Source organism: Asterias rubens, chromosome 17, assembly GCF_902459465.1.
Source record: "Asterias rubens chromosome 17, eAstRub1.3, whole genome shotgun sequence".
NCBI lineage: Eukaryota > Metazoa > Echinodermata > Asteroidea > Forcipulatida > Asteriidae > Asterias > Asterias rubens.
Window position 1 is genome coordinate 7,687,280 of NC_047078.1, and position 13,223 is coordinate 7,700,502.

Here is a 13,223-nt window from a genome sequence, read left to right on the forward strand (position 1 = left end):
TCACTTGCTGTATCTCAACATATGCATAAAATAACAAACCTGTGAAAATTTGAATTCAATTGGTCGTCGTAGTTGCGAGATAATAATGAAGGAAAAAACACCCTTGGTCACACGGAGTTGTGTGCTTTCAGATGCTTGATTTCGAGAACTCAAATTCTAAATCTGAGTTCTCGAGACCAAATTCGTGGAAAATTGCTTCTTTCTCGAAAACTACATTACTTCAGAGGGAGCCTTTTCTCACAATGTTTTATACTACCACTGCCTCTCCCCATTACCGGTACTCGTTCCGTAGTAAGGTTTATGCTATTAACTATTTTGAGTAATTACCAATATAGTGTCCATTGCCTTTAACATGTGTTTATGTATATGTACATATTTTATTGTAAAAAAAAAAACATTTTAAAAATGGAGAAGATAAAAATACATTGTGTATTCATTTTTTAATGTTTTGCTGAAATAAACAAATTAAATAATAAATAACCCGCATACAGGTCTATAATTTGAGGCATTACATGGTGAGGAATCAATATATTCGGTTTTGCGTTAACACATGTGTACCTGCCAGGATGGAGTTATCAAAATGCAATTAAAGCTCCCATAGGGAAAAATGAGAAAGGAATATAACATTTAAGTCAACATGTTCTGTTTTCTTTTCCTTTTTCCAATGCCAGACCACAGTTATGGTCATTGTACAACATCTCCATTAAAAAGCATGAACACATGCTATGCTACTTTGTACACCCTAGGGGGAAATGGCACCCGACGAGGCGATTACATTTTGTTGTTTAGAGCCCAAAGTACACTAAATACTCGCTGCAATTCAAATTTTAAAAAGAGAAATTTGTACGTAAAAAATGGCTTCCAAAAGAAAGAAAACAAGTCACAAAAACACGACAGATTGTCCCGTTATGCATGTCAGCAACAGTCCTAAAATAGTATATATGGATAGATTATTTAATATTCTTCCCGAAAATGTTAAAAGCGAGACCGGATCGTACCTAGTCCGGTCAGGATACAGCGGTTTCCACCGGTAGTCCAAAACTCCTATAACGAAAAAAATCAACTATTAGACAGCATGGTTTTCCTGCACGGTGATTGGATGACGATGACATCATCGACTGATACGGCAGCATGCTGTTTTTCGTTGGTATGATACCCTGACCACCAAGCCTAAGTTAGTCAATAACCAGCCCATGGTATAGACGGGCGCTTTTGTTATTGAAACTTAGGCTTGGTGGTCGGGGTACCATACCAACGAAAAACAGCATGCTGCCACATCAGTCGATGATGTCATCGTCAGCCAATCACCCGTGCAGGAAAACCATTCTGTCTAATTGTTGATTATTTCGCAATGTGAGATTTGGATTAACGGTGGAAATCGCTGTATCCTGACCGGACTAGGTACGATCCGGTCTCGCTTTTAACATTTCCAGGTAGAATATGAAATAATCTATCCAAACATACTAATTGGGGACTGTTGCCGACATTCATAACGGGACCATTTTCCGTGTTTTTGTGACTTGTTTACTCTGTTTTTGAAGCCATTTTTTCTTCTTCTTCTTCCTATACGAGTACAAGCCTCACATGTGAGTAATATCGTACTATGAAGTGCAAAAGTAAGCAGGCCGCGGGAACATGTCGGTAAAAAAGCTCACAGAAATACGTGAAATAAGGTGTATTCATACAGATGCAGGTAGGCTGCTAGTGCAAGTAAAAGAAAAACTGGTGGCTTAACGGAGCCGTAGGCTGGTCAGCCGGCTCCGGAACTGGTCCAGTGATGGAGCTGTCATAACGGTGTCTGGTAGGTGGTTCCACAGACAGATGGCCTTGGTATGAACATGGAGGACGGAAGAGAAGGAGCTCGAACGACCCGCAAAACCGCAGAGTAACAAAAGAATACTCTGACAATGCCCCTGTCTGGCCAGTGGAAAAAGATAGGAGACCTCCAGCTGGACGGCCGATTAACGAGCGGGATTAAATCTCTTTGTACAGAACGTGTGGTACCGCCAGTCTGCGCTCTTGCCTGCGTGTAAAGTTGAATCATTGGAGACAAGAATTGTGAATATACACGTTTTCATTTACCGTTTGTGGTGTTTCACGGAAACATCATGGCATATTTTTACATTTTTTATGACTTTCCGGTCACTAGCGGTGGTTCAAAATTTGGGTATTAGCACACGAGGGTGGTTGGTATTCAATTGTGTTTTTCGATTTGGTGAGCACAAGTGTACACAATTTTTATCAGGTCTCAAAAAAGTAGTTTTTTCTGTGTTATATTCATACGACATACGACACCATAGTTGAGTGAAGAACCAAGTGCGCACGCGCAAACTCACATACGCCAGGTCGCTCATTGACTGTGTAAGGTATGTGGGTGATTACGAGGTGTCATTAAACGACCGCGGTACCACGGGTTCGACTTTTGAAGTCCCTTCGTTTGAGCTCCTTCTCTTCCTTACTTCATGGTATGAATAAGTGTTGGTATACAAATATTCTGCAGTGGTGTTGGAGGAAGCCTGATCTTGATGGAATGAAGTAAGGTGGTCCACATGGTATGGCCACAAGCCCATGCACAATCCTATACACCATAATTGCTTTGTTTTGAGCCCGTCTCTCACAAAGAGTTTGCCATTTGAGGTCTACTAGCATCTTGGTGACGCTGTGCCGTTGATGGAAGTCGGCCTTGACAAAACGTACAAATTTCTCTTTTTAAAATTTGAGTGGCACCGATTGTTTTTATAATAATATCGAAGTCTTAATATCGAAGTCTTATATAGCGCACGTATCTACCAAACAAGGTACTCAAGGCGCTGAGTATATACAAATTTTCAGAAAGATAGGTTATTGCAGTGATGAATTCTGAGACCCAATTATTTAGCACCTTATAAAGGGTTTACAAGGTGCTACGGCGCATTAAGCAGCCACAACCAGGAACACCTGGTTTATACAAAACGACAGATATGCTCTTCGTTTCAATTCGTAAAGGCTTCCCACACGCATGCTCTATCGTTGACAGATTTGCATCTCCCCACTGAAAGAGTGGAAGGAACGTGTACCCCCCCCCCCCACCCCACCCCATTTTTCGAAGGGTGGGGGACACATCAAATGTTCCCAGTGTCTTTTGACCACCTTTATCATGAAACTCATGTTTCGCACTGTGGAACTGTGGAGCACTGGAACACAATATTCCCACAGCTCATTGCTCTGTTTCGTTTGTCATTTGGCCGCTAAATGGCCTAAAGATTGCACCACAGAGCATCTAAAAATACAAAAGATATCCGGGCCCTTGAGCGGGCCCGGACCCATGCCGTACAGGTTTCACACCCGCGTGCTCACTCTTTGACAGTATTCCCCCTAAAACTTGTGTCAAAGATCCCGCACCTGAAGATGCCGTTAACCCAAAAGGTTCTACTACTGCTCACATACAGATGTTCTGTTCCATTCTGTATGCCTCTTATTGGCCTAAGATTGCACCACAGAGCATCTAGAATGCAAAATTGTCCCGGGCCCTTAAGCGGGCCCAGACCCATGCCGTAAAGGTTTCACACTCGCGTGCTCACTCTTTGGTAGATTTGCCCCTTGTGTCTTAGATCTGCACCTGAAGATGCTGTAAACTCAAGGCTTGTGTTGTGTTACATCTTTTGGCCTGTTATTGGCCTAAGATAGCACCACAGAGCATCTAGAATGCAAAATTGTCCCGAGCCCTTAGGCCCGGACCCCAGGCCGTAAAAGGCTTCGCGTTCCGCTTTATAGCAGGCCCCATCTTTAATAACCACCAAAAAAGCCTCATTTGGGGTAAGAATTAGAGGCGTATTCTGTTACTTTCAGCAAAGTGCTGGCAAGGGTCCAATTACCTTAAAGCTTGTATGCACAAAAACTTGCTAAGCACATAAAAAACAGACTTAGGTTATCAGCCAAATTACATTATAACGTTTACATTGTAGTGGCTGGTGCCCCACTCAGTTTTCAGTTATTCTTTGCAGTGTTCCAAGACATTTTCTCATTTCCCACCCCCCCCCCCTCCTCTTAAAAAAATCATTTGGCCACATATGCCCCCTTCGTATTGTCCAATGATCTTCAGCGATTTGTATAAAAATGGCTATATTTTGTCATGCACTTCACAAATATGTGCTAAGGCAACATTACAAAAACAAAACACAAATTTGCCATTCATTTTTTTTTAACTTAGGGCCTACCAATAAATGTAACTACTACCCCCCCCCCCAAAAAAAAAAAAAAAATAATAATAATAATAATAATACCGGTTCACTGTTGGGGGAAAGGGGTATTTTCTAGTGATTCCTCTGAAAACCAACCATATTAGCCCGACTTTTGTTTTAAAGCCATTGGACCTAACCCTTTCGGTAAACAGTATTGTCCAAGGCCCACACTTTGTGTATCACAACTTCTATATCAAATAACAAACCTGTGAAAATTTAGGCTCAATCGTTCATCGGAGTCGGGAGAAAATAACGGGAAAACCCACCCTTGTATCCGCGCGTTTCGCCGTGTCATGACATGTTTTTAAAATAAATCCGTAATTCTCGCTATCGCGAATTGATATTGTTTTACTGTTTTCTCAAAAAGTAAAGCATTTCATGGAATAATATTTCAAGAGAAGTCTTTCACCACTACCTTCTGTAAACCCTGTAAGTTATTTGTAAATATGTGAACTTTTTTTAAATTTTCTGTACCGAAAGTGTCCATAGCAATGGCTTTAATCCAGTTTATGAACACGCCATTAAATTAAAAATACAGGTTACCAAAATAGCTACATACACCGACTTGTTTGTCACTTCAGTTTGCAGGCATCTTGTAAATTCCCCGCATTCTTTAAAGTAATACTTTGCCAAACTGTATGCAAATCTCTTTGTTATGAAAATGAGACGATTCCGTGTTTCGTATCCTGAATGTAATGCTCTTTTTGGCAACAGCTAACTACCAGTTGGCGAAACCATGTGGTTTTACACTGGTACTGCGGACTGGACTTGAGGGTTGCTGCTCTGTACATTTGCTCGCCCACTAAAAAATAACCCCCGCACTTTCTTGTCTCTAAATTAAAAACCTAGTTAACTTTAGTTTTCTATAAAATAGGTGATTTTGTGTGTTTGCAGCAGTGTTAATGACCTCAGTTTGTGTTAAATGCTTCAGTACGTCGTCGCCACTAGAGTGAGAACTGAACTTTACGAAATTTTTGCCGACATTGATGTTGAGCTCGAGCGACCAGAGGCTCCGGGGAAGAGGCCCAGCTCTCTCTTGAAGATAGCTGTAGCAAATCCCTCTGCACCGGAGCTTATTTCTCTGTTGAGCTTTCAGTTGCTTGCTTCTTCAAGTTGGCTTCAAAGTGTCACTCTTTATTAGTTGAATCTCGATGACAACGGGAAGAAATAGTGACTTGCGAAGGCGGTACTGAACAAATGTCCACTGCAAGAGCATACGACCCAGCCCACCGTAAAAGGACCCGAGCACACCCACCCAGCCCGTGGCACCAGAGCACACCCAACCAGACCGTGGGACTAGAGCTGCAGCAGCCCGGCCCAGCAAGGATCATGGCTGCTGCCGCTGTGTGAAGTCCACAAACCAGAAAGGTAAACACCCTGGCCTAATGTTGTTTTTTAATTCAAAAATCTCACACTTGTTGTATTGGGTAACAAAGAAAATAAATCAGAGAGATTCCAAACTTTGCTTTTAAAGGGTCTATGTACTTTTTGTTGGGAAAAACCCCCACAATGTCTACAAATTTACTAAATGTACACAGTTTGAAGATAATGATAGAAGAAAACTTCCTGCTGAGTTGGTATAGTTTTTGAAAAAATGAGTAAAACAATGTCATGAAAATAATTTTTTTGTCTTGGTGATCATGAGACGAAAAATATTTTAGCATGTAAAAATTTACTTTCATGACATTGTTTTACTCATTTCTCAAAAATTACAGCACCTCAGCAACTAATATGTTAAGGTACGCTTTCAGTATCATTATCTTCACACCGTGTAAGTTTAACGTAAATCTGTGGATAATGTGTTTTGTGTTACAAAAAGTACCCAAATCAAAATTGTTATCAAATCTAATCAATTTTGTATCATTTTTTGTGCATTCATGCCTTCAGTTTTTCTTCTCTTTTTTAAGTCAGTTGGTTTTTTTTGTAATTTTTAACATTAATGAATGTAAGCACGCCAATTTAAGTCTTTTTAACTTCTGTGGTGGATTTTTGTGATATTTTTAATAAACCTTAATGAATGAATGAATGAATGAAATCCTTTAAAGGGCAATTTTCATTGTTTTCATATTGTTTTCGACATAATTTGACATTATTTTCTGGAATGCCATTTAGAACTCTAACTTTTTTATTTAGACACAGTTATTGTGTTGTACTACTTGCGTCACTGTTGTTGCCATTATATCTTAGGTGTATTAAGAGAAAATGTATTTTTAGTTTTTCACAAATACTTGTTCAGAAAAAAATGTATATATTTGACCCTGATTCCTTCAAAGAAAGTGAATTTCTTCTTTCATCCCTTTTTTGTTTGGGGGGGGGGTCTTAATAATGCATAGGGGCCTATAATTGTTTTTACCACTCTCTTGCTTACCTTGAACACACATCTTAATTACAGGACCAAAAAGCATAAAAACATATAGCAATGTTCTTATTTTATTTTCAGTTTAATAATAATAATAATAATAATAATAATAATAATAATAATAATAATAATACAAATAATATAGCAATAATAATGGAGATTTATTTCACGCCTCTCCATGTACACATGCTCCTGGGTGCTGAATAATTAAAAGAAACTATTACTAGTTTCTATGCATTCTTCAAAGCAAGGCTTTGCTAAACTGTATGCAAATCTCTTTGTTATGCGAATGAGATGATGCGTTTCTTATCCTTGATGCAATGTTCTTTTTGACAACAGCTAACTAACTTTAACCAGTTTTGCTTTATTTTGGCAGCACTGTAAATGATGGCTGCAGTGTGTGTAAAATGCTTCAGTACGTCACTACAGAGTTGAGAACTGAACTGCCGACATTGATGTTGAGCTCGAGTGACCAGAGGCTCTGGGGAAAGAGGCCAAGCTTTCTCTTGAAGAAAGCTGTAGCAAATCCCTCCGCACCGGGCTTATTTCCCTGTTGAGCTTCCAGTTGCTTGCTTCTTCAAGTTGGCTTCAATGTGTCACTCTTTCAAGTTGGATCCCGATGACAATGGGAATAAATACTGATTGGCGAAGACTTAACTGAACATTGCTCCACTGCAAGAGCAGGTGGACCCTGCCCACATGACCAGAGCAGACCAACCCAACCCACCGGGGACTAGAGCAGACGCACCCAGCCCACTGGGGACCAAAGTAGACCCACCCAGCCCACCGGGGACCAGAGCAGACCCACCCAGCCCACCAGGGACCAGAGCAGATGCACCAGCCCACTGGGGACCACAGCAGATGCACCCAGCCCACCGGGGACCACAGCAGACGCACCCAGCCCACTGGGGACCAGAGCAGACGCACCCAACCCACTGGGGACCAGAGCAGACGCACCCAGCCCACTGGGGACCAGAGCAGACGCACCCAACCCACTGGGGACCAGAGCAGACGCACCCAACCCACTGGGGACCAGAGCAGACCCACCCAGCCCACCGGGGACCAGAGCAGACGCACCCAGCCCACTGGGGACCAGAGCAGAGGCACCCAGCCCACTGGGGACCAGAGCAGACGCACCCAACCCACTGGGGACCATAGCAGACCCACCCAGCCCACCGGGGACCAGAGCAGACCAACCCAGCCTACCGGGGACCAAAGCAGACGCACCCAGCCCACCGGGGACCAAAGCAGACCCAACCAGCCAGTGGGACTTGAGCTGCAGCTGCCCGGCCCAGCAAGGATGGCTGCTGCCACTGCATGAAGTCCAAACCTGAAAGGTAAAGACCCTTGGCCCAATATAATTTGTAAATCTGATCGACTGATAATTAAGTCTGATCGACCACACTTTTGAAATGGGGCATTAATTAGGCTTGTGGAAAAATATTTACACGCTTTGGGAAAATATTTAGTTTTTTGCAATGTTAACATGCGTTTCCCAGAAGAAAAAAAATCACATCGTCACCATATTGCCCCACTTACTGTTTTTGAGCATTTTGCTTTTTGTTAAAGTCACCTGGAAATAGAATTTTTTTTTCTTTCAAACATAACAGTATATGCTTACGGACAATAAAACAATTTTTTTAGTAATTGTTTGTCACGATTTATACATTTAAAAAATATATAAAGTTGTTCGGGGGGCTGACCGAAAAAAAAACACGTCACGAACAGCCCCCTCTCGGGTGGGGGTCTACTCTTAAATTTGTAAATAACATAAGAACTGGTTTTTTTTAAACCTTAGTTAACTGTTTATTCACATTCCACTCATCAAAACATTTATATTAGTGACAAAAGCTTTATTTTGAAAAAAATACCACTTCCAGGTGGCCAAACTAATCACTGGATATGTAATGTGTGGGTTATACCAATAAGCTTATGGAATTTTTTTAAGAATGAAAATATGCGATGAACTTGTGCTCCAATTTCTTCATCACCCACACAATTGTTGAGATGAGACACTGTTCTTGCAGAAAAAAAAGAACAAAAATATGTTTTGGGAAAATGCTTAATTTAGTGTTGAGAAGCATTTCCAAAACTTGTTGTAATTTTCTTTTAAATTCATGGGGCCATAGGCCCCTGTATTATCAAAATTTCTCAGGCGATTTTTATGAAGTTTGCCAAAAAATGTTTTCTTCACTAAGCTGTACTGGTTAACATAGACAAAAATCAGAAAGATTAAAAAATTTGCTAATTAAAGGAAACTTGTCATTTATTATTTGGTAAATTTCCGGCCCCCAAGTCATATTTTTACCACATACTTTGAACATTTTCCATAAAAATAAGTGATTTTGTTTTTGTTTTGGCAGCAGTGTAAATGGCTTCAGTTTGTGTGAGGAGTTGCTTCAGAGAAGACACAACCAGTCCATGGGACCAGAGAAGACACAACCAGAGCAGACCTGCCAAGCCCACGGACCCAGAGGAGACCCACCCAGCCCACCGGGGACTAGGGCATGGGGACCAGTCCGTGTGACCAGAGCAGACCCACCCCAGCCCACCAGGGACTAGAGCAGACGGACCCAGCCCATGGGACCAGAGCACACCCAACCAGCTCAAGGGACTAGAGCTGCAGCAGCCCGGCCCAGCAAGGATGGCTGCTGCTGCTGCATGAAGTCCACAAACCTGAAAGGTAAAGACCCTGTCCTAATACTGTTTGTGAACGTATCATTATCATAATGACGTCATTGTCAAGCACGTTGTTGAGATGAGTCATGTAGAAAATTTAAAGAATGTTATTTGGTAAAATACTTTATGCTTTGCAGTGTTGACAGGCATTTCCATTATGATAACAAGTTTGTTAGCATTTTTCATGAAAATTAACACAAAATGCTCAAGCTGTACTGGTTAACATAAACAAAAATCAAAAAAATTCATAATTGCACTTTACGACCGCTTAGGCGCTGTTATGAACTAAGATGAAATGCTGAACTGGTACCGCATTTGCTTTTCTTGAAGAAAAAAAACTTGTCTCCACAAAATGCACACAACTACGCCCTTGCTTACTTTGATTTGAATTTTTATTTTTTAAGTACTGAAAAGCACAGAAAAAAATATATATAGGCCTCATTTAATACACACCATTACACTTGTCCCTTCAGTTTCCAGGCATCTTGTAATTTCCCTGCATTCTTTAAAACAGGACTTTATTAAACAGTACAAAATCTCTTTGTTGTGCAAAGGAGACAATTCTGCATTTCTTACCTGAATGCAATGCTATTTTTGAAAACGGCTATCCAGCTATGTTCAGTGGGCAAAACACAGCTGTGCACAGGTTGTAGTCCTCCATGGGTACTTCAGGACTGGACGCACGGCCAGCTCTCTGCTGTTAACTTTCTTTAAAATTGTCAACTTTCTTTAAAGCCATTGGACACTTTTGGTAAACAGTAATGTCCAACGCCCACACTTTGTACATCACAACTTCTATATAAAATAACAAACCTGTGAAAATTTAAGCTCAATCGGTCATCGGAGTCGGGAGAAAATAACAGGAAAACCCAGCCTTGTTTCTGCACGTTTCGCCTTGTCATATGACATGTGTTTAAAATAAATCCGTAATTCTAGATATCGAGAATTGATATTGTTTTAATGTTTTCTCAAAAAGTAAAGCATTTCATGGAATAATACTTCAAGAGAAGTCTCTCACCATTACCTTCTGTAAACCCTGTAAGTTATTTGTAAATCTGTGAAATTTTACTTTGTTTTCTGTACCGAAAGTGTCCAATGACTTTAAAAATAAGTGGTTTTGCTTTATTTTGGCAGCAGTGTAAATGGTGTGTTCAGTCCATCACTACAGAGTTGAGAACTGAACTGCCGACATTGATGTTGAGCTCGAGTGACCAGAGGCTCCGGGGAAGAGGCCAAGCTTTCTCTTGAAGATAGCTGTAGCAAATCCCTCCACACGCAGGCTTATTTCCCTGTTGAGCTTCCAGTTGCTTGCTTCTTCAAGTTGGCTTCAATATCTCATTATCTCAAGTTGTATCCCGATGACAGCGGGAGGACATTCTCTAAAGAAGGAGAATGAATGGCGATGGCGTTACTAACTATTGAGCAAGGATGACTCCAATGAAGTCCACAAACCTGAAAGGTAAAGACACCAGGCCTCATGTTGTTTGTGAATTCCATTGTCAGAAACAACAGTGTGATCCTTGTTGAATTGCTTCTGACTGGTACCCAAAACCAAGATACTGACAAAATAGGGAGACCTCCATAAAGGGTCTATGTACTTTTTGTAGGAAAAAAAAACACAAGTCCACAGATTTACACTTAACTGACACAGTTTGAAGATAATGATAGTAGAAAGCTTCCCTGAAAATATTATTTGCTGAGGTGCTGTAGTTTTTGAGAAATGAGTACAACAATGTCATAAAAATATTTTAGCATGTAAAACGTATTTTCATGACATTGTTTTACTCATTTCTCAAAAACTACAGCACCTCAGCAACTTATATTTTAAGGTACGCTTTCTACTATCATTATCTTCAAACGGTGTAAGTTTAATGTAAATCTTTGGACATTGTGTTTTGTGCTACAATAAGTACCAAAATCCTTTAACAAAGTGCTAGCTCAGTTGGTGGAGCAGGGGCACATTAATTTGGAGGTCTTTGATTCAAATCCAAGCGGCTCCGTGCTGGGAAATTGGAAAATTTGGTACCTTAACACTTGTACAATCAGTGGCTAAAGTACTCAAACTTGAGCAGTAGCCTACTACTCGTTCACCTGTTCAGTTGGAACGTTGAGTACCCAACAGTACTTGATACTCAACTGAAAAGTACTTTGCTTGAACACTGGTGTCTTTCTGAGAGTATAATTTATGCGTAAGAGGTCTTGAAATAATGAGACCAGTTAAGTGAACTTGGGTTAAGCTTTGTTGCATTTGATACCAACACTTCAGACATTGAATTCGGTGTAAATTGCCACAAGATTGTAGGGCTTCTAGCTTAAAACTTTCACCGGACCGGAATAAATTTAGAAAACAAAAGTTTAAACGGGATACAACTTTCTTCAGATTTTTACGTGTAAACTGTTTTTATTTTAACCAGCACTATAGACAAGGTATGACTTATCTTTGACATTCAACAGAATTGAAAAGCTAATTACTAGAATTGGACGCAAACTTAAAGACACTGGACTCTATTAGTAATTGTCAAATACCATTTTTTTCACTTAGTGTTTCTCAACATAATGCGTAAAAAAAAACTTGTGAAAATTTTGTTGCCAAAGTTGCGAGAGACTAATGGAAGCAAAAAACTCCCTCGTTGCACAATTTGTGTGCTTTTAGATGCTTGATTTCGCGACCTCAAAATCTAATTCTGAAGTCTCAATATACAATACAATACAATACAATACAATACTATACAATACAATGGGTTTTTATATAGCAGCATTTCATTTAGCCCACACTCAGCTAAAAATCAAAATCAAATATTTTAGTGAGAAATTTCTTCTTTCTTAAAAACTACGCTACTTCAGAGGGAGCTGTTTCTCACAATGTTTTATTCTAACAACAGCTCTCCATTACTTGTTACAAAGTAGGGTTTTATGCTAATATTTATTTTGAGTAATTACTATGTCTAATAAAGTCAACATTTCTTGCTCATGTCATAATTGAGCTCTTTTTTCCCTTGCAGGTCTTTTTCATGGACTCTATCTGACCAGTGTAAAGTTTTACCTGGTTGCAACACTCCACCCAGCGAAGATGGCCTTGTGGAACTACACAACGAAAGGTGAGTTGCTGTTATCACAAACCCTAAAGTTAGAAATCTCATCAGTTGGTTTTTTTCTTGCCAAAATTCATTCATTTTAATAACCAGCTCATTTATTTTTGTTTGAAACTGAATGCCCTGTTGTATCGTAATCTATACAGTTTGCCAGTTTATAGTTAAATAAGGCCATTTACTTTTAGTAGTTGAAAAGATCGTTCAGTTTTATAAAAGCAAGCAGCAAGTGGCTGAAGGGTTTACCATTCAACTTCATTAAGGGGCCATTCATAATAGTCAATGTTTAAAAAATATCGATCTTTTTTCGTAATTGTTGGTGGGTGGGTCAAAAGAAACAACTGAAAATCGAAATTCATTTTTTTATTTGTTTTTATTTTTACATGATAAAATCAAGAAGGCTGCTCGATCGGCTCGATGTTGGAGACCTTTGACCTGATAAATCTGCATCATTTAAGACATTACTTTATTATTTAGTTTATAGAGTATTACTGTGAAGTAAATCAATATTTAAAAATCGAAATTTGGGGTGGGTGGATCAAAACACTTTCGAGAATTTTTGTTTTAACATTGACTATTATGAATGGCCCCTAATGGGCAATTTGTTTTCAAATGATTGCATCCCAATTTGTTTCTATGTTGTGTGCTTTCTAAGCTTGGGCGATTTTCGATTTATTTTATTCACGATATATCGCCGACAATATGTCGCGATATTCGATATAATCGTGATTAATTAAATTTGACATCATCAGTCTTCAAACTCCAAGTGGAAGTTGTAGAAGAGACAGTCATAGCATAAGAGAGGTGTTCTAATGACCTATTCTTCTGGTTTTACTCCAAACCTATGGGGTGCGAGATGTCTCAGCTAGCAAATAC

At 39.8% G+C, this 13,223-nt stretch overlaps 1 protein-coding gene across 1 annotated transcript; it reads left to right on the forward strand.

The window, feature by feature from the left end:
- Positions 1-7,411: 7,411 nt before the first annotated feature.
- Positions 7,412-7,900, forward strand: LOC117301756 (sperm acrosomal protein FSA-ACR.1-like). The gene has a single exon (XM_033785777.1). The coding sequence runs from the start codon at positions 7,412-7,414 to the stop codon at positions 7,898-7,900; it is 489 nt and encodes a 162-aa protein (XP_033641668.1).
- Positions 7,901-13,223: the final 5,323 nt, after the last annotated feature.